Source organism: Buteo buteo, chromosome 10 (assembly GCF_964188355.1).
Source record: "Buteo buteo chromosome 10, bButBut1.hap1.1, whole genome shotgun sequence".
Taxonomy (NCBI): domain Eukaryota; kingdom Metazoa; phylum Chordata; class Aves; order Accipitriformes; family Accipitridae; genus Buteo; species Buteo buteo.
The window spans coordinates 6,462,558-6,483,518 of NC_134180.1; the positions used below are offsets into that span (position 1 = coordinate 6,462,558).

The 20,961-nt window shown below is 42.8% G+C and overlaps 2 protein-coding genes across 5 annotated transcripts in view; both read right to left on the reverse strand.

The window, feature by feature from the left end:
* LOC142035818 (ceramide synthase 4-like) overlaps positions 1–6,774 on the reverse strand; it is a 51,322-nt gene extending 44,548 nt beyond the window's left edge. For 2 of the 4 annotated variants that reach the window (XM_075038365.1, XM_075038359.1), the window contains exon 1: positions 6,544–6,774. The gene's annotated coding sequence lies outside the window, so the exon portion shown is untranslated. Of the gene's footprint in view, positions 1–1,343; positions 1,448–6,543 lie in introns of those variants that run through there. The other 2 variants (XM_075038358.1, XM_075038360.1) reach the window with 2 other exon arrangements.
* An 8,986-nt stretch (positions 6,775–15,760) lies between these two features.
* RGS1 (regulator of G protein signaling 1) lies at positions 15,761–19,422 on the reverse strand. The gene is made up of 5 exons (XM_075038337.1): positions 19,243–19,422; positions 18,779–18,862; positions 18,077–18,138; positions 17,336–17,499; positions 15,761–16,632 (listed from the first exon to the last, which is right to left on the reverse strand). Exons 1-5 carry the CDS (start codon positions 19,341–19,343, stop codon positions 16,438–16,440), a joined length of 606 nt encoding a protein of 201 aa, XP_074894438.1. The 5' UTR covers positions 19,344–19,422; the 3' UTR covers positions 15,761–16,437.
* Between the last annotated feature and the right edge of the window lie 1,539 nt (positions 19,423–20,961).

Genomic DNA, 20,961 nt, shown 5'->3' on the forward strand with positions numbered 1-20,961 from the left:
TCCTTTTATTTTATTTTTTAATTATTAAACAGAAATGATGAAAAAGCTCCTCTGCATTTTTAAGTCTCCTGACTCCTGGAAGTCTTCTGACTATCTTGATAAACTTGAGCTTGGCGATAAATCAATCACCAGCACAGTCTCACATCTCACAACCAGTTGTCCCTGTTGGCCAAAGGAGAGATTGGCTCCTTTGGAGGGCAAACATCACCACGTTTGTTCTCTCAAACACACCTTCCACCTGACTTTTGCAAAACTTAGCTCATAAAACTTCACATTACACTTGCAAAAGAAGGAATTGCCTTTAGATGCTGATAAATGACGTAGATAAATAAGCAAGCATTTTCAAATGTGACTAGCTAAAATTCAGATGTCTGACTTCACATTAAGCACCATTATCTATCCTGGAAACACCTCATGCTCTGACACCTGACTTATCAGTCTCACTCAACTAACAGTGCTTCCTAAAACCTACCATCTGATCTGGCTTTGAACGATTCCAGAAGTGGAATCACCATCAAGCATATGGTTTGGGTTTTTTGGCAACTTTAACCCAAGACGATTTTTTTCTTCCCTTGCACTACTTGAATTTTGACCATTACACAAATCTTTTTAAAAAGAATCATAATCACAAACATATTCTTTCAGTCTCGTGGCCAGCTTTGCCATCCTTTTCTCCTGGAACAGTTTTCACTGCCAGCCAGAAAATCCTCCCTCGATTTCAAAATTTTTCATACTAAGGGTTAGGAGTGAAGTACTGAAGACTCCACTAAGAGCTACTTACAGGAGGACAGAATGGCTCCTCAAAAAGGACCACTACGATCGCCTTCTCTGACCTTCCTCACCGCAAAGACAGCTCAATACAACCCTTTAGTTCTGTATTGATTTCATACGATCTGGCTGCGCTGCACCAGCGGCGCGAAAACTCCTCCGAGAGCTGCGCGAAGGACTTTTCTCTCCTCCAGGCGGTCGCAGCCCCCAAGAGCCCACCCGGGCCTCTCCCCCAGCCCGCCGGGTGCCCCTCGGCAGGTGGGCGCCAGGTCCTCGCAGCTCTCCCCTCAGAACACGGCTCCGCCGGGGCGGGACCGGCATGAGGAGCTGGCTCCCCCCAAAGCCCCTTCCCACCGCGGGTTCTGCAGACCGAAGGGGAGCCCGTGCCCCTCGGCAGCGCTCACAGCCCCGGCGCCGCTACCCCCTCCCTCCTCAGCCGCTGCCGCCTCCCCCGTTATCCTTTCAGGCAGCCCCCGCCCCGCCCGCGCCTCCGGACTCCCCCCCCCACACACACCCCCTCCCGGCACCGCCAGCTCGACGGGCTCCCGCCGTCACTTTACCCACCGCCCGCTCACCTCCAGCTTCCCCCCGCCGGGGCGGCGCCGACCCGGTCTCCCCGGAGACCCGCGCCGCGTCCGGCCCCTACGCGCCCCGGGCGGAGCGAGGAGGCTGTGTGGCGGCCGCGGGGCGGGGCGGCGCCGGCCCGGGCGCAGCTCTTGCTCCCCCCGCCACCCCTCCGGCGCCGGCCAGGCCGGGCTTTTCCTCACACGGCTCTGCCCGGGCCCCCCGGCTCCAGGGCGGCCGCCGCGGGTGGGAGAGTCCTGGGCCGAGGGCCCCCCGGCTCCAGGGCGGCCGCCGCGGGTGGGAGAGTCCTGGGCCGAGGGCCCCGGGGCGGGCTCTCCCTCAGGCGGGAGGGCTTTGGTGGGCACCCGAAGGCAGAGGTCCGTAAGCAGGGGCACCCAGGGCTGCTGGGGACGGGGCACTGAGGGGGTTTAAAGGGAGGACAGGCGGGTGCTGGGGACCCTGGGGTGAGTGCTTCGGCCTGTCTGACCCTTGCCAGCAGCAACCCACCCGGGAGGTGACGGGTGGTTACGGGAAGGCCCCGGGTGTGTGACCACATCAAAGGAAAACTTGGCCTGTTCGTCTTCCCCCAGAGGGTAGGACCGTCTCCGGGAAGAGAAGGGCTGGATGGGACAGCTGTGCTAGGACATGTATGAGGTGACATAAATGACACGGCAGCCCTGATACAGACGGAGTCCTGGCAGAAATACCTCACCAAAGACCCCATGTTCTGTCACATGTCACGGCAACGTAATACGGCCATTTGCACCGTGCCATTTATAGCTGTCAGAGTGAAATGCTAATGAACTAGCCTAAGGGTTATTTTATATGCACCTTTCATGACTGCAGATAAAAAGATAAGGTGAATCTTCCATGAGGCCCTTGCTCCTGTTGCAGTCTGATGGAAGAGACTGCCACCCTGGCGCTGCCCTGCTGAACCAACTTCTGCTCCTTTTCTTGTCGTGCATGCTCCCCCCCTTTTCTTTTGCCTGTAACCTCTTCTTTTACCTTCATTACTCTCCTAAAGCTCTTTACAACAAATCTGCTAATTTCATGCCTGAGCACCTGCTCTATCCCTTGTATAAAAAATAAATTTTAAATACACGTATGAATGCATGCACACAAAATTATGTTCTAAAATCCAAACATGCATCAAGCAGGACATATAGCAGCCTATAAACACCTGAGTGGGTGATGCTAGAATCCATTTCTGCAGTTACACATTTCATCTTTTGCCAACAATGAATGTGTTTAGTTTAACCCAGCGTTTTCTTCACAAGTGGAGAAAAAAAAAAAGGCCCTTCAGCAAATTGCAGCTGCTCTTTATGTTGAAAACCAGTGGTTAAAGTACATGTTATTTCAGTCAAAACAAGGGGAAAGAGCTAATACTGTGGACCACAGCTTTGGAATCACTGTGGTACAGCTGTGTAGATTTTAAGGCCAGAAAAAAAAAAATCCTTAAGATGATCTATTCTGTCCTCCTGTGTTACATCGGCCAAAAAAAATTCCACCCCATCATTCTTGCTTTCAAGTCTTGGGAGTACAGATCATGTGTACTGTTATTGTTTGCCAGCATGCTATAATGCATTCTTGGAGCACTTAAGAATGTTCTCTCTCATCTTACTAAAATGCTGTCCATCAGCTCTTCATTTCCAGACTTTTCTAAAGCTGTAGTCAGCATGGTTATGATAAGCATGGTTATAAATACCTGTGCAGATAGAAATGTTAACAATTTTAAAACAAATACACTGACTTGTAGTTTTCTTGCTTACATATTTTAGTCTACGTGCTCCGTTTCAATCAAGCAATGCACAATCAAGCTTGTACCAGACGGATGGCTTGAAAATAGTTTCTGCTCCAGTAGCCAGGTTGCCAGGAACAGATTAGTATCAGGGCAAATGTGTTGGTGAAGATAGTTGCATGAGGTAGTGGGGCCCTGGATTTACAATCATGTCAGGAATCTCTGGCCATATCATAGCCCCTCGGGGGGACCCCAGTGCTCCTACGTGTAGCTAGTGGTCCTGTAGCTCATCGTGTGGCATCACTGAAACAAACTTAAAACGGTGCTTGACCTGCAGCTTCTGTATTTATAAAGCCAGCTTTTCTGGGTCTGATCCAAAGCCCACTGACGTCAATGAAAAACTCCCACTGACTTCCAAAGAATTGGGATTGGGCCTTCTGTGAGCAAAAATCTGCTCATTTCAGTGTGTGCACAGGGTGAAACAAAAACATCTAAGACCACTGGAGCAAAGGAAGCGGCTGTGTTCAGGGCGTTATGTGTCTTTTTTACTTGGGTTAGCCGTGACTCGGTTACAGAGGTGTAATATGAGTCCTGCCACTTGGGAGGAGAAGTCTCTGCATCATCACCAGCACACAGACCCGCAGCATCGTCAAAGCACAGCACAAACCTACAAGGCTCCACACAGCAAAGCACCTCAGAACACAAAGCCTTGGTGAGGAGCCCTGAACTGGTGCACAGGGATATGACCCGTCCATGCCTCATCAGTTGTATAAATCACAGTGAATTTTGAACTATGATTGTGAGTGCTGAGTGCTGCCCCTCACTCCCACTGTAGAGAGTGCTCCCTTGAAGCCGTAAAAGGCACCAGTCTTTTGGGTATATGTACCTCGAGACATCTAAAGGGGTCTGAAACACAAAGATGGACACACAGTCTCTAAATATCAGGCTTCTTCAAGTTGTTTCATGGAATAATTAGGATCTGAGGTACTTAACAATCACTTATCATTTTAGAACATAGGCGGCTGAACCCCTGATGGGTTAGTATTTATATTACCATATATTTATGAATAAGAAAAACAGGTTTTTAAAAATGTAATCGTTTATCCACCAGCTGCCCACTGTGAGTGGGACGATACCGTGTTGACATCTGAACAAGTCCTCTGGTTATAGTCTGTGAAAGAGTCACCCTCTGAAATCCTGTTCAACAAGTCCAAATACAGCTCTGGCCGGGCGCGGTGCTCAGTCTGCCTGGGCTGTCTCTGGTGCAGAGCTGAGTTACGATGTGCTCCCCTGAGAACCTGCAGCGTGGCCTTTGCCCATGTGGACAGCACCCTCGTGTGGAAAACCAGGGTCCCTGCACACCCAGCCGGGCTTGGTGTGACCGGACTTTAAGGAGAAAGGACCACTGGTGGGGTGCAGCTGCGGGCTGTGCGCCAGGTGGGTGACAGCCAGGTGGGTGCTCCTGCCTGGAGCGGCACACGGTGCTGGGCAGAGCTGTCGGGGACTGCAGCTTCACTAGTCCGTCCTCCCACCGACACGTCTCGCCTCGGTTATAGCGTGGAAGAGAGGTGGGTTCTGACGGTCAAGTCGCTCTGAGTCATGACACATCATCCTACCATCTTCTTCACGCACCTCTCAATCCTAAGGATCCCAAAGCCATTATAATTCAAGACGAGGATACAGCACATCCATGGGATTAGCTCGTCCACTCCTGAAATATATCCTATTTATGAAGAAAGGAGGAGGCTGTCTTCAGTAGATATTGCAATTCCTCAGATCTTAAGAGAGGATGCTGTGACACGGGGTCTGACTGGAACTGCATACATAGTTCAGGGAAGAGCACGCCGTTATTTACACCTGTAATCTGACGAGATGCTGTTGCTAACATGACTATCCTTTTGAACCGGCCTTTCTGATTATCACTTTGTGTCTCTTTGTCAAAGCAGAGTGGAATTTGGAAGGAGTCATCAGTAGCAGACAAACTCAAAAATCTACTTTCCTGTAGATTATGTTTAGGCATGTGGTTATGGTCAGGCAATGAGGGTGACAGTGGATAGATACTATGGCTAACACTTCATTTTTGCTTCTCAAGAGGAGGCCCAGCCATTAACAACTGCACCAAACCTCCCTTTCTTCTAGAAATGCTCTTGTTCTAAATTGGTGACATTACTCATGCCAACACTCCTAACCGTAACCAGCTAAGGAGTCTTAAAGTCTTTATGTCATCAGCTAGCTATGTCATGCAAAATAAATCTTCACATGTCTTCACAGAAAGCAGATAACTCTGTTCCAAGTCTGCTGGCCACCCCTTCTTTAGAGACTCTGAATTCTAGCTCCACTCGGGCACCTCCACATCTGCCTACTCACTACACCTGACTTGGCACAGTTTCAGCATTGGCCAGGGTCAATAGGGTAATGGGCATTTACATGATTAAGGCGTACCAGAAGGAGTCCGGCTCCATTTGCAGTTCGACAAAATATAATGCAATAATATAATGCACTGCACATGTGAATGTCTCCTGTCCTGTTCATCTAAAGGCCATCAGAGCCTGCACATTACAACAGCAAGCGCTTTGTTTTACTTACAGCAGCTTTACAAATGACAACACACAGGTCATTCTGACAGTGCAGTTGGTTTCACCAGCTACTGTCTTACACTGGAAGCACTGACATATATAGCATATGTTCTGGTTACATTGAAAAATCTTTAATTCAGCAACTTATACCTAGATCCTTGACTTATTTTTATATTCTCACAAAGTATAATAAGCAACATGAACACACCAAGAAAAACTCTTTCATATACCCTCCTAGGCGTAATGCACTCAGGGTGCTTTGAGCAGGTGTCTGCCATCTCAGTTACCCTGAAATGCAGAATAGCTAGTGGGATTTAAAGAATGTCTTGATTAGGAAGAGATTATATACATTTGCAAACCTTCTAGGTCCCTTTCTCTCTCCATCCACCAATGGCTATCCTTGTAAAAGCAGGGTCTTCTATAATTTCCTGGAATAACAGCTCCCTTTTGAGGGTCAACAGCATCCTAAGAGATTCCAATACTATTGATCACATTATTCCCTAGGAAGATAATGTGCAGCTCCCTGTTACCACCATTATAGGGATATTTTTGTTAAGCTGTTTTCCTTTTTCCCACTTAGGTCATCCTCAACTCTTGGTGCTGTTCAGTTTCTTCACTTGTTTCAAGAATTTTTTATTCAGGGACATTGGGTCCCTCCCCCTTATCTGTCTCTCAGCAGCTATCTGCTGCCTGGACTCTGCCCAAAATCCTGCAGGTGACAGATGATGGCTCATTGATACAGCTCCGCTTCCTCTCTTTCCCAGTGCCCTCTCCACTCCAATCCTCTGACATAGGTGTCTGCCCTTATAGTCCTGTTTGGTTTCTAAACTCTAATGAGGGGCCTCAGACACACCGTGCAGAGACAGCATGTCCCAGTGCTTACTGCAGTCCACTTACCCCCTTCTGCTGCCAGCATCCACTGCACTGCCTCATTCACACATTTTTCTTGCCGTCTATCAGCCCAAATTGGTTGTCCTTGGGTATCCTTCCAACCTCGAGTATCCAGAGAAGGTGGCTTATTGCCTGGTGCCAAAGTTCAGTAGCTTGAGCCAAAGTTACGGCTTTGTGAATGTAACAGAAAAAAGAGAGATGCAGACACCATGAGCGCTCTTGGATGCTGTGCACCCCCCTCCCCCCAATCCCAGGCTCTGTGGGGAGGCACATGGGAGCAGCTTTGTTCCTATTTTAAGTACAGACCAAAGTAGCCAAGAGCCATTTTGTCTCCCCTGTGCAGCCTGGCAGGATTTGTGTTACAGACCTCAAAGGACTGCTACTGAGTGTGCTGCTCCAGGGGATTACAGACAGGAAAGGTGTCCCTGGATCTCTGTCCTTCTTGAAAGGACTTCTAAAGTATACGACCTGTGGCTAATATTAGACACTGCAACTTCAGCAAGCAATCCAATGCCCTTTCTGTACTTCTTGGCTCTGCCTACTCCTGCTGCCATCTCAGCCTGCTGCACCATTTTCAGGGTGAATGTCAGGACCCCAGGACTCATGTCACTGGGCACTTGGTCCCTTCCTGAGGTCCCTGCTCCTTCAGCCTCCTGCTCTGCACACCTTGAAGAGAGGGAATTGTCCTGAGAAAGCCCAGAAGAGTGTCTCCTGAGGACATCTGTATTCTGTTCAGATCCTCTCCAGAATTCCTCCTTGTGTCCCTGAGCCTTCTTTGGTGTCTTTGGCCCAATCAGGACCCCTCTAATCGTGTCACAATTCCTACCGATGCCTTTGAGGTTGCCTTCAGCACACTTTCAGCTTTGTAGCAGACCTCACATCCCTCTCATTCTGTCAGAAGACTTTCTAAGTCCGTTATCTGTGAGCCAGCACAGTCATTCTGTCCTCTCTCCCCTCTAGCTGTGTGTTGTGGTTTAAGCCCAGCCAGCAACTAAGCACCATGCAGCTGCTTACTCGCTTCCCCCCCACCCAGCGGAGTGGGGGAGAGAGTTGGGAAAAAAAAGTAAAACTCCTGGGTTGAGATAAGAACAGTTTAATAGAATGGAAAGGAAGAAAATAATAATTAAAATAATAACAATAATGAAATTACAATAATAACAATAATAGGAATATACAAAACAAGTGATGCACAATGCAATTGCTCAGCGCTCACCAACTGATGCCCAGTTAGTTCCCAAGCAGTGATCCTCCCACCCCCACCAAGTCCCCCCCTGTTTATATACTAGGCATGATGTCACATGGTATGGAATATCCCTTTGGCCAATTTTGTCAGCTGTTCCAGCTGTGTCCCCTCCCAACTTCTTGTGCCCCTCCAGCCTTCCTGCTGGCTGGGCATGAGAAGCTAAAAAATCCTTGACTTAGTATAAACACTACTTAGCAACAACTGAAAGTGTTAGTGTGTTATCAACATTATTCTCATATTAAATGCAAAAGATAGCATTACACCAGCTACTGGAAAGAAAATTAACTCTATCCCAGCTGAAACCAGGACACTGTGCCTCTATTTGTTCCCTGGCCCCCTGGTGACATGTTTGATTGGTTCAGATCCCCTGTGGATTTAATCACCATGTCCCCAATCCTTTTTCTGTCTCTATGGCTCCCTCAGGACATTTCTTCTCCCAGTCACGATGCCTCCCGAGACCTTCCTTGTGCTCCACATCCATCTTGTAGCACTTTAGGTGGGGTCATCTTTGAGCTACAGAACACTCATTTCTTCCTCTATGCGATCTAGGATTCCTGTGTTCAGTCTCTGGCCACCCAAGACCATCTGTACTCTGCTCAGATGATCACCCGAGTTCCTCCCCTCCTCGTTGTCCCCAAGCCTTCTTTTGTCCATCAGCCCTGTTCAACATGCCTCTCCTCACAGTCTTGATGCCTCCCAAGACTTCCTCGATCTCCACAGCACCCTGTAGCACTTTATCTCCCTTTCTATCTCTCGTTCCGTCACAGCCTCCCTTCTTTCTTTACTATGCAGCGCTCATTTATCTTTCTCTCTTGTTGTAACTTTGCCACTTTCAGCTGGTTTCCCAGTGGTTTTGCCATGTCTTTCTAGTGTTGGTTCTCAATAAATAAAGTATGCTGATGATTTAAAGTGTGTCTCGAACAAACAGTACAGCAGCATCCTGGTACCCATGAAGCATTGGCAAGCAAAGAACCCTGAATTTATGTGGCTCTGCACGTAAACTTTGGGCATATCACTGCAGGAGTTGTGGCAGTGCTTTCAGGCACTACCTAGTAATTCTGGATGCTACAGCATTGTGAAAGGAAAAGGACGCACGCAGAGGAGGAGGAGGAGAAGGGAACAGGAAGCAAGAGGAGGACAAGGAGGAAAAAGGAGGTAACTGCAGGAGGAGAAGGAAGGAGGTAAGAGAAAGCAACAGAAGGATGAAGATGATGAGCAGTTAAAGTAGGAGGCAATATATGAGGAAGAGGAGAATGAGGCAAGAGTACAAAATTGGAGGAGGTAGAAGAGCACAGAACAACTTTAGTGTTGTGAGGGCATGTGCTATGTAGGAATCAATTATTGCTTAGTTCATTCAGCGATTGATCTGGACATGCTTTTCAGAAAAAAAATGATGAGGAAAATTGAAAAGCCAAAGTATCAAAGCGGAGAAAATGGCTATATCATATCAAAGCTGCTGAATTTGTCAATTGTTCTGGCCTGTTCTTTTTCTAGGGATTAACTATCATTTGCCAGGTAGTTTAAACAATATATGTTGACCATCTTGATTGCAACAATTTCTTCTTATCAGCGAGGATAATGCTCCCAGATGAGTTCTTGCCCATAGTCTTGTATTTCCTTTTCTGTTTTCTTGTGTTCACTTGCCTAGTAGCATCTTTGTTAATTTTTATGCTTTCTCTTTGATTTTTCTCTTGCCCTTATATTCATTCTTTCCTATTTGTGTTTCTATTTTAATGCTCTTCTGCTCAACAAATATCTCACCCACCTACATTTGTTTCACACTAGTGAACATGGAAGTGCTGTCTGTCTCACTCTCTGTGTTGTACCCATTCTTTCCATCTACCCACACGCTCCCTTGGTTGCACATTGCTACCCTTTCTCCTGCAGTACACCCACACACTGGCATTCATGAACGTAGGAACACTGCTTGCTGGGGCTTGCCTGGTACTCTCATTCCTGATGCAGTGTCTTACAAGGACATGTTAAATAGCACAGAGGATGTGCCTAGAGATCTAGGACCAAGCACAGGAAAAACAATAAAATACTAAGAGGCCTTTGTTAACCTTGAGGAGAGCACAAAGTGGATATTCTGACCTAGGTGCTACTCATCCTCATTGCTGTTTGAGTGGGCATAGTATAGAAATAATGGATCAAAGTTCTTGCTTTTCAGTTAGTACAGCCATTGATGTTTCCAGCAGACAGTCCTGTTTCTCTGGTTGCATCTTACTTGGTGGCTTTGGTCAGGTTCTGTTGGGAACTTTCTTGCTATAGAATTGAAAATAGCCTCAAGAAAAGTTAGGTTCAGTGTGCAGCAAAGATCTGCTCACAGGGCAACAGGGAACAGGGAACTGGGTGGAAGTAGGCACAGCCTGCTAGTAGCCACTGACTTAAAAAATTTGAATAGCTTCTATATTTATGGCTTCAGGTTTTATTGATAATGTTGGACAAATCTTACATTGCAACCAGTCTCTGCAAACTCTATTAACAATCACCTGCTGAGTGAGAACAGGCTGAAGTCTAGATAGCACTTCTGAAAACCTTACCTCAGTTGTACACTATGACCTTTCTCTTTCCTTTTTCTTCCTGAAAACCATGATGTCATTGTGTGAGCCTGATATTCTGCAACCATCAAAGTAGAAAAGGAAATCATGTGACTGGAAGCTTGGACTAGTTTTTACATGAACTTTCAACCCTCCCATTCAATCAGGTTTCAGAGAGGTGGGTACTGGAGTTTGGGCACGAAGCACTGTGTGCCCTTAGCTCTCGTGTCAGACTCCGCATACACACTTGCGCAAAAACTCAGCAGTAAACAAGGCTACTTACGCTTCCTTCAAGTGTACTCATTTTGAAAATGCCAGTTGTTCATCTTGCAGTTTTTTCAGTGTAAAGTTATTGATTACAGTTTGGTCCAGGTTAGTCAGAATATCTGACCATGTTAGTCCAGGGCCGCCTGTCCTCCAGATGTTTGTTCCAGCACATGAACAATTCTGTTGGACTTTGGGCTTTCTTTGAACACCCTGAGTGTGTTCACTCAGACTGGCATGAACAAGCATGTTGTCTTGCTCAAAATTCATGGCTGGTCAAATTCTGTTCAATAGCAAGCCTCTTCCCTACCTCTAAAGCTGGCTTCTTGACCTTCACGGCTGACAAACTATTTGCTATAGTAAATATAGTACTGACTTTTTCCGTAAGTGGAATGAAATTCATGGGTTACCGAGTTATTACTATTATGCAAAGAGTTTTTATTTTATTTTTAAAGGTTGTCCTCTAATAGCAGAAGCCCTCTGACCACAGTAACTTGGAAAAAAACCACCAAAACCCCTTGTGACTTGAGTGATGTCAAGTTTGTAGGCAGTTGCACTGTCGCTTTAGTACTTTGGCTGCGTATAACAAACTTTGAAGAGAAGCATTGCTAATCTGCTCTGTGTCTCTCTGCACACAAGTCTAGAGTGATCCTGAAAGATTTACATTTCTGCATTTCATTTTTTACTCAAGGTGTTTTTAGTTTTATTAGTGAAAGGGACCCTGTGAAAGCTGGTCATTGAACTAATTTAGATAAGTGCTTTAAGGCTGTTTTGTGCTTAGGCTGTTTGAAGAAATTGAAGGGAAGTGCTCAGCAGAATTTAAATGTTGGTCATCTTTGGGGTCTTTCAAGAGAGTACTTTCTGGGGCTGTTCTGAGAAATGAGGGGGAATGAGTTTATTTCCAAAATAAGCACATCAGTTCTTGATTGATGTAAATTTCCTTTTCGTGACTAAAACCTTTGAGGCTGTATTTATCCAAACAAAGCCAGGGGATAACCTTAACTCCTCTCTGACTTTGTTTCTGAGCATCCAAGACAAATTTAAATCATCTAATGAATATTAAGCAAGAACTTGTTTCACAATTTCTGCCTGTGTTTAATGACTAAAAATTTAATTTTAAAAAGCTTCATTTGTAGACATTACAGTCTGTGATACAATCAACCCATGCCTCTGAATGAAAGATGAGAACATCTAATTTTTCCACCTATTGTCATCTATTTTTGCTTTTCAAACTCATTTCACAACGATAAAGGAGATGACATCCGGAAAGCCTGTTACTTCATAGTGTGGGCAGGGATGAGTGGCACTTAAGAGTCTAAGGTGATGAATTTGTACTATTCATCACCATCTCGGCTTTAATTTCCTTCCTGCTTCACTGTGCATCATAATAGGATGTCTCTACTAACAGGCTTCCATGGATGGCCTTCTCAATATATTGGAGAGAATGATACTGTGTTGTACCATATTTTTAGTTATATTTGAGATAATATTAAAAATGCCGATTTCATGGAATACATTTAGAGAAGGTTTTCCAAATTTGAGAGGTTAAAGTTAGTCTTCCAAATTCACATTCAGGGTCTGTTGGACTCTTGAGGCCTCCTGTAAAGAAAACTCTCTGCAGCAGGGAGAAGTTAATTCACTTCAAAAGTATACCTGAAGATGGTACAATGATTGATTTTTATACTGAAACACTGACAAACAATGAAAATGTTTCCTTCAGGGATAAGGTAGAACACTTAAAGAAAGGTCTGAGTCACTACCATCAAATCTTAAAGCTTCTCCATGTACTGCATCCTGTTTTCCTATACTGATCAATAGCTGATGGCCAATCTGATTGAACCGTTTTTCTTAGAGACCATGAATGGAACAACAAATTTCCATTCTCTTACAGTATATTTTTTCCAAAAAGGGAAAGCTAAATCTAGTCAAAAAATCAAATAAGCTGTTTGACATAAACATTTAATATTTTAATAAGTGTTGGATCCCAGTCAGAGCCTGATTATTCTGGAAAGTTTTATCAGTTAACTGGTAGTTAACTCAGTCTAGCATATGTTAAAAAAGGACTGTTTCCCCCAGTCGCCTATTAACTTATTTACAAGATAGCAAATAGAGCTTGTGTTCAGAAGTTTCTTCTTTGAGTATGGGAAGTTTCCAGGGAGGCATGCTTTCCGTATTTGATGTGTAACATGTCCTGTTTTGGAAGAGTCTGCCATGCTGGGCAGGGCACAACCCACAGCTGTGAAACCACCCTGCAGTACTGAGGCTGTGTGCATGGGTGGGGGAAGGAGATGAGAAGGAAATCGCAAATGAACTTGGTATGGTGCTTGCACCTTGTAAATGAACCAAGGGTCACAGAAAATATTGAGTCCTTAATCTCTTTGATCTGTATGTTCCACTGTTTTTCTGAGTCCAAAGAACCTCCATTTAGGTGATATTTCAAAAAAAGAATTCACTGCAGTATAAGCATTGTGTACAACATTTTGAAAAAGATATTTTGAAGAAATTATAAAAAATACCGATCTCTGGACTATTTTAAAGCATATACATATTGTGAAGTGTCTTAAAATACTGTAAAAATTGTTTCAGTTGTACCATTGAACTATTACTTATAGCTTCTTCCTTTTATAAAGTAGATTAGTATGGATGGCACTATAAATTACCATAAAATACTTCCAGATCTCTTGGACCTTGTTTAAACAACCAGCTTTGTATAGCCCTGCTATAGCAACAGATATATAATACTAGGCTTACGACAGCATCCTAGAGACAGCTCTGAATTTCTGCTACGCTGTTTATTGCTTGGTGAAACATGGTCATGTTGCCAGGGACACTGGAGTGGGCTGGAATATCTCTGGAATTAACAACCTGGGTGATTGACCTTTGTAGTTGTTTTTGGGTTCCTACTGTAAATAAGGTGAAAGACTTAGAAATGTACCAAGGTTGGGCTGTAAAGAGCGGAATAGTTTCTTTTTGGGAAAAAAAAACCCAAACCAACAAACTTTCTGTTCTTACACTGTACCAAATCATGAACCAGGGAGAGATGCTTGTGGAAAAAGAGTGAAGAGTCCCTTCTTCCTTCCTGAAATATTCTGGTCTATACTAACTCTGGGTAATACAAGTGGTTGGTGCATTCCCCGAGACCTATGTTAGTCTCTTCTGTGGATAGGTTCAGCTTATTTTTAGAGGGCTCTAACCAGCATTTTACACTGTCACTTTCTCACCCTTTCCTGTTGGGGCAGACCCAGTGACTCTTTGCAGGAGGTCAGGGTGCCAGGCAGCATCTGTGAATACCTGGGCAGCTGTGGTAGTTGCACTCAGTCGTTAGTGAAAAGATTTGCGCTGCCTGATGCGAAGCCATAGGGCAGTGGGCACAGGCGGCAATGTTGGCCATCTCTTGAAGTGAGTAGTGGCTGCTGCAGCACCCAAAACCATGGCACGACTCCAGAGTCTACCTTCTTCTCATTATACATGCCTCTGAGACCTGTGTTCTGACTAACAGACTTCTCTGGCAGCAACAAGCCATTAAAAAAAATAAATAATCCTAACTAGCCATACTATGAAATATGCTTTTAGTCAGGAATTTCATACATACATACAGGTGTGGCTAAATCATGGCAAAATTGTGAAATTGCAGGGGGAGTAAATGAAGACTGGGCCCATGCTAATTTAAGGGATTTACAGTCTAAAGAATAATGTTACTTGAAGACAATGTCTGTTTAGAGGGTAGCTGATATTTCACGGTTCTCTTTTGTCTTCTGTGAGGTTAAAGCTATACAAACAGTGACATTTGGTCCATGTTAACTGTGTCAGAACAAACACAAGGATGCCCCTTGTGTGGGAGGCACAGTTGTTATTCCTACTTCACAGGAATTAGATTTATTCCTACTGATCCTGGAAGATTAATTCATGTAAGAGAGAGACAACTGGTGACTGGTTTACATTATTTCAGAGGCATTACGGTTTTACAGTCAGAGACTCCCTTAGGTATATATATTTAACAAAAGGAAAACAATACTGCAAGACCAGATTCTTTTTTTCTGCTTTTACTGGCCTTGAAAGTAGGAGGATGTGATTTGCAGTGGCTTCCAGCCACAACGCTAGGTGATGGTGGAAGTTGGCAGCAATGGCCACTTAGCTGGGTTCCTTCCAGCAGAGTTTTGCTTGTAACACTGAAGATTTTGTCCGCCTTTGGAGATCTCCAAAGGGTGGCAGTATGAACACGATGTGCTGTCCCCATGAGGTGACGTCTGTGGGTTTACAGCTTCTCCATTTGGTACGGAATAACAGAGTGTGCCTGACTAAGTTCATGTTATTTTGGAAAATGGAAAATCTGCAAGGGTGAGAGAAAATCTTGTATTCCCACCCGTGTGATAGCTGTGTCTTATGATGGTAACTCATTAAGACCAGGGCACGCTTTGATTTATTTTTGTTATGAACTCTAATGTCACAAGGTCTTAAACACTTCAGATTTGGTAGTGCCCGTGTTCGTAGTTACATAGTTCAAGCTTAATTGCAACTTTTCTTCTTTTACTTTAGTTCTCATCACTACCCACTGTGGCACAGGCTACTTGTAACATTGCATATTTTAGAGTGATTTTAATACAACATTTGCAGTGAAATTAAATTACGTTTGATGCTAATGTTGGTATTGTAAATTCGAGCCTGGATCTTGCCAAGATTAGGTTCAGTAGTACTAATATCACAAGGAATGTGACTGCTAGTGAGTCTCACCAGTTACTGCCTCTCTACGTAAGCAAGTGTGGGTGATCTGATGATGTGTTGAGCACAGCAGTATTGAAACAGATTGAACTATGGGGTCAGTGATTAAATGTTTTCTATATCTGAGATTTGACTTGGGTGCTGGTAGCTAGGGAAGTATGAAAAAGAGGAAGGAAATTAAGACCTGCTTCTCTCTCTGTTTTGTTTTGTTTTGTTTTGTTTTGTTTTCTCTGGGATACATGAGGATGGGTCTATGTAGGTCAGGCTCACCTACTCCAGATAACTAAGATTATGGTTGTGTAAAATAGGTAAGAAAAGAGAAAAGGTGGTGTGGGGAAAACTAATATTTGGATAAGGAGATGGGAAGTAGTGGCATAGTGGACAGAAGGGAACCACGTGTTTCAATAGTTCAGTAATTATGATGGAAAGATCACTTAAAATAATAAGTAAAATGACCACAAAACTTTATTTTTAAGTAGATTCAATTGATGAGTTGCTTATTATTTTGTAATAAATTAAACAGAAAAGATGCTACATACCTGCCTGTTGAATACTAACTTAGTAAAAGTACAGCTTATATAATTCTTATATAATTTAAAATATATCAATTTTAAGACATGTCAACTTATAAAATATTTACATAGCACAATAGCATCATGGAGCTGCACTCACACTTATTAACACTTCACAGATTAAAAACCAGCCATTAATCAGTCTTGTCTGGGCATTTTCTTGTTACGCACAAAATTGTCAGTCATCCTTATTTTTCTTCTGAACTTGATAATCTTTTCCCAACACTCAGCTTGCTAGTCTTGCACTTTCTAATAATTAGCAGTTCTTTGGGATGTAAGACTTGGTTCAGTGTTCACAGCGTAGTTCAAACAATAAATAGTACCCATATCCTGTCTTGACTCCATGGCATATGGGAGGAGAGGATTTTCTCCCCTCTGTGCTGCTCTCACCCTTGTAACAGTCTTGCCAGCTTTCATCATGCGTTCTCTTGGCTGTGGAGCTCTTTGCATCTCCCTCATACCTCTGCTTCCAAGGAGGGATTCTCCTTGCCGAGATACAACCACCCTGGAAGGATCTCTCCATGGTATATTTGATGCAAACTCTACTTGGCTCTTCACTGCCTCAAACACTTAATTTTGAAGTGTTGGTCTGCAGCTGGTTCAAAAGGTTCAGGTAGGCTTTGGATTTCAAAAATCTGGGATATGAATCCCTTTCCATAAGGATGTACACAGTTTTCTGGGCTTCATCAAAACTTGTGTGAGTTGGGTGTTGAGCCCTTTTGGCTGTTGCTTCCCTCATCTGATAGTCAATATTGATCTGGAAAGTGAAAAACAAATGCCATTGACATCTTAAAAATGTACTCTCTTTCTATATCTATCACTTTTTTGTCAATAAACAAATCCACAACCTTAGAACTCAGTGTGATAGTTCAATGTCAGAACAGCAAAATGAGGAAATTTTAATGCTTATGTCTCCGTTATGCACAAAGATTGCTACTTGCTATAGAAATGCAGTTTCTTATGGAGTCAAAAGTAATACAACTCAACAATGGAGTAAGTAGAGAAAGAACCTCCAATTAAACCTCCTATTAAAACAGCAGGAGAAATCTTGCGTAGAACGAGATTCTCCAGTTTGAAATATGATCAACATACGTAACTTTTAATTCTCCAAAATGTCCACATATTTTAAAAGACAAGAAATATTCCATGGCTCTCCTACTAGCAAAGCTCTCTCTAAGTATATAACTCCAAACACCAGAAGCAATTCAAACTGGCCTGACTCAAACAGCATCATGTGCTGAGCTGCTGGTGCCTCTGCTGAGCTTCTGCTAGTGGTGCTCCCAAGTACTGGCCTGTATCGTGTGACCCTGCTTATGCAAGTACACTCATAAAAACATGTCTGTGTCTTCGTCCTATGTAACTGAATGAATGTATGAGCATCTCAATGAAGCTACACTTCAATCTTCTGATTTTTCAGAATCCTTGTACTGTAACACTACGCAGATTAACTTTGTACATACCTGTTTAACAGCATCTGACTGAACAAACTCCTCATAAATCCTCTCTGCTTTGCCATGTAAATGATCAGACTTGGTTTTTTTGTAATCCTCACAAGCCAACCAGAACTCAATGTTTTCCTCGCTGAACTCTGACTTCAGGAACTCCCGAAAGACACCTTGACCACCTAAAGCCAACACAAATACATCATCATTTATAGCATGATATTTGTGACCAGGGAGGATAAAATAAATAGCAGGAGTTGTATTCAAGTATCTGTTATAAAATCTTGCCAAAATACACTGTCCTTCCCTTCTTCAACATGCTACAGATACTCTAATATTAAGGGTGATAGGAGTCTTCCTAATTATGTTCAGTGTTTTTAGATCTAGATGCTGGGTACCAAAATACATCGATGTATTCTAGTCCTTTCTAACTGGATTGTCTTAGGGTACAAGTGGAGAGAAAATTCCAAATCAAACTGATGTGTTATGTAAGGACAGAAGGCTGATCAAAAAGCACTGAATTGAGTTATTTGGAGTTTATTTGCTATACTGGGAGTAGGAAATGGAAGGGGAAAAAACCAAAGTTGGAAGCAAAGCTGTAACAGTAGCCATGTTACACTGGAGCTGTAAATAACTGAAATGCAACTGGCCAGTCTCTGGCAGTGTTTGCAGAATGCTACAGCTTTGCCTATTTGGCAAGATTAGATAAAATTTTGTCTTCAGAATAAGAATGAAGTCATACTGAAGCAATAGACTTACTTTGGCTGGCCAAGAGCTTTTCCAAAGACTGGGACCACTGTATTACTTCCTCTGCAGAAAGCCTAAGATGACAAGAAAAAGAAAGGACTTTAAGCAAGAAACCATATGGGTTTGTTTGAATGTTTATAGGAGACAAATTTTATAATTTACAATTCTATTCTAGGAATATGTACCAGATATTTATTAAACATATGTCTTTCTCATAATCTGAGACCCTGGAGGCAAGTCCACATTGAGAAAAATAATCAGAGAGATGGAAAAACAAGGAACTGTGATGTTATCCCAAATTCTGTTCCCCAAAAGATAAGCTTTTACTGTAACTATGACCAAATGATTTTGTATCTATACTTCTGTTTCTATATTCCTGAAATAAGAATGGTAATACCCCTGCTCTTAAGTGTGTAGCATCATTTCTTGTAAATCTTTAGAGAAGGGATACAATGTCCCTCTGAAGAAAATAAATTTAACTGAGGTGTCTTCTCCCTCACTGTTTGATGCAAACATATCACATCACTAAGAAAAAATCCTTAACTCCATGAATAGCTTCTACTTCCTATCGTTCACCTCTTTTGTATTTTGGAAATTCTAGGCATTATTATAATTTTGTTCTAGAAGTAGTTTAGAAATTAATATAATAGTTTACTATATAGTAATCTAGCTATAGTTATATTTTTTTATAACTTAGTGTATCACAGTACTTACCTGACGTTTCTGGAGTTAGAAGTCTTGATCCCTGATTCGATATGTGGTACCATGCACTTCAAATAATTTTTGAGATCTGCACCACTGAAACCAATGAACAAACATTTTTGTAATCCATTAAAATTGTAGTTGCATTTCAATTCTACTTAAATCCCTTAAAATTTTAAACAGAGGTGGATGGCTCCATCCTATGACTAAAGTCTGGGAAGTTACATGTCCAAGTAATTTTTTAAAAAAGACTAAGAGGCTCCCAGTGTATCCAAATCTACTCCTGATTACTTAAGGGAATCAATTCATTGGTATGCATTAGCTCAAGCCATTTTTAATGATGCCATAGTCCTGGGCTTTGAGCAGGCTTTGCAGTCATTTAGCCTGAAACACAGTAGTAGTTCTTAATCTCCAAGATTCTAGTATTATTTTCACTTCTAATACACTAGAGTTTATACTAAGATGTATATACTTACAAAGGCTTTTGCTTCTTTTTATAGATTCTGCCTTCTGCAAGCTTGCAGTCTTCTTTTCCGTTTAATTCAGTCATGTTGTTGGAGAAAAAAAATCCTGGCATTTTACTTAAATTTAACGTGAAGCGACTTCTGCAACGATAATCCTCCAAGCACCAAATGTCAGTTCACTGACTCTGCTACCGCCTTTTATTGACGCAGGCAGCCGTGCTAGTTGGTGTGAACAGATCTGTTTATCGTGTATCCACACCACAAACTGTGGAAGTTCCCCTTTTTTCAGTGCGGAGTGACGTGAGTCATTTGAGAAAGAAAACAGACAGCGGTGTCTCGTGGTTGAGGTTAAACCGGATGAGACTGAATTACTTTGGGTTTGTTTTGTGTGTCTGTGTATGTCTGTGTTACAAAAAAAAAAATAATAATCCCCTCTAGAACTTTGAATTCTTGTCCCTTTCTGATTGGTACTTTCAAATTAGAAGTACTTCTTAGTTTTATCAAATGGGCTACAAATACTGCAGTTTTGTCTTGACAGAATTCACCTGCTACATGCCCATGTTCTGAAATGTCATACTTTACAATTGATCAGGTGGGCTCAATGGAATATTAGTAAAAAGTACTTTAAGATATGCCAGTATTAAGCTTCCATATGCAACAAGCTATTTACAAGGCACCAGTTACTCTTCAAACTAGAATACTATGTTAGATAGAGGTATCTGATTTGTCTAGACACATGTGCTGTGAAAATATTTAAAAGTGATTTTCATAGGAAAGGGTTTTGAAGCAGCAAGAACTTATTTAACTTGGTTTAATTTTTCCAAGTCAGATTATTTGGAAGCACATTGCCATATTTCAGGAGTGCCACCATAATTTTAAGTGATTTGGCATGTATAAAGATTGATTAAAGCTAAAGAGCTGTTTTTTTGTAAAGACAATGTGAACATTACAATGTGTTTGAGGGGTGTGTGTGTTCTTTGTACATACTTGAGTTCCACTGCAAAGAAGAAACTATGGATACAAAGCAAGATGAAGAATGAATTGTTACCCTCTATTTGTCTGTCTGGGTTGGTGATTTAGAGGTTTAAGTACTTAATCTGGTCCCTGGGCATCCCAATTTCTGCTTGTTTGTTGTTTTTTTCTGGGAAGTTTCAAAGATTTTGTTTTATTGAATAATGCATACAACTGCATGACTTATAAATAGCTCATGAGCGATTTGTACAAGGCTGCATATGATCATGGTAACTGAGAACTTGCTCACATATCTACAGTTTTGTAGCGGACTGTGATACAAAGGAATCAGATTGAAAGTTGCCTGCAGACAGATGTGCATGCAAGGACAGATGGTCTGCATCAGTGTGGTTTTAACCACAGGAGGCTACTGATCCTCTGAATATTAGCAGTGACATCAATGTGTCTGCATAGGTTGTACTGCAGGAAACGTTTCTCTCCACGCTATCAGGTAAACACCGACCTTTGTAAGGCAGAGGTGTTTACTAATTGCTCTTACCCCCCCCCCCGAAAAAGGCTAAAAAGGAAGAGATGTTATCAGTACCATATTTGTTTTCATACCTAGTGTGCTGGTTTTTGACATTCAGCCCCCTCAGTGTCTCATTGTGTTTCTTCAGTTAGTAGCTGTCCTCAGTGTATTACTGGGAGAGTTATAGAGGTGCTGTATGCAAACCCTTCTCAGAAGGGTACAATAAGAGGGCAAAAGGCAACAGACACAAG

Coding starts and splice junctions, on each gene's coding strand:
- RGS1 (XM_075038337.1), bottom strand. CDS start 19,343: ATGCCAGGATTTTTTTTCTCCAACAACATGACTGAATTAAACGGAAAA. Junction 17,500..18,076: donor AAAGCTCTTGGCCAGCCAAA/GTAAGTCTATTG, acceptor TGTTGGCTTTAG/GTGGTCAAGGTGTCTTTCGG. Junction 16,633..17,335: donor AGTCAGATGCTGTTAAACAG/GTATGTACAAAG, acceptor TTCACTTTCCAG/ATCAATATTGACTATCAGAT.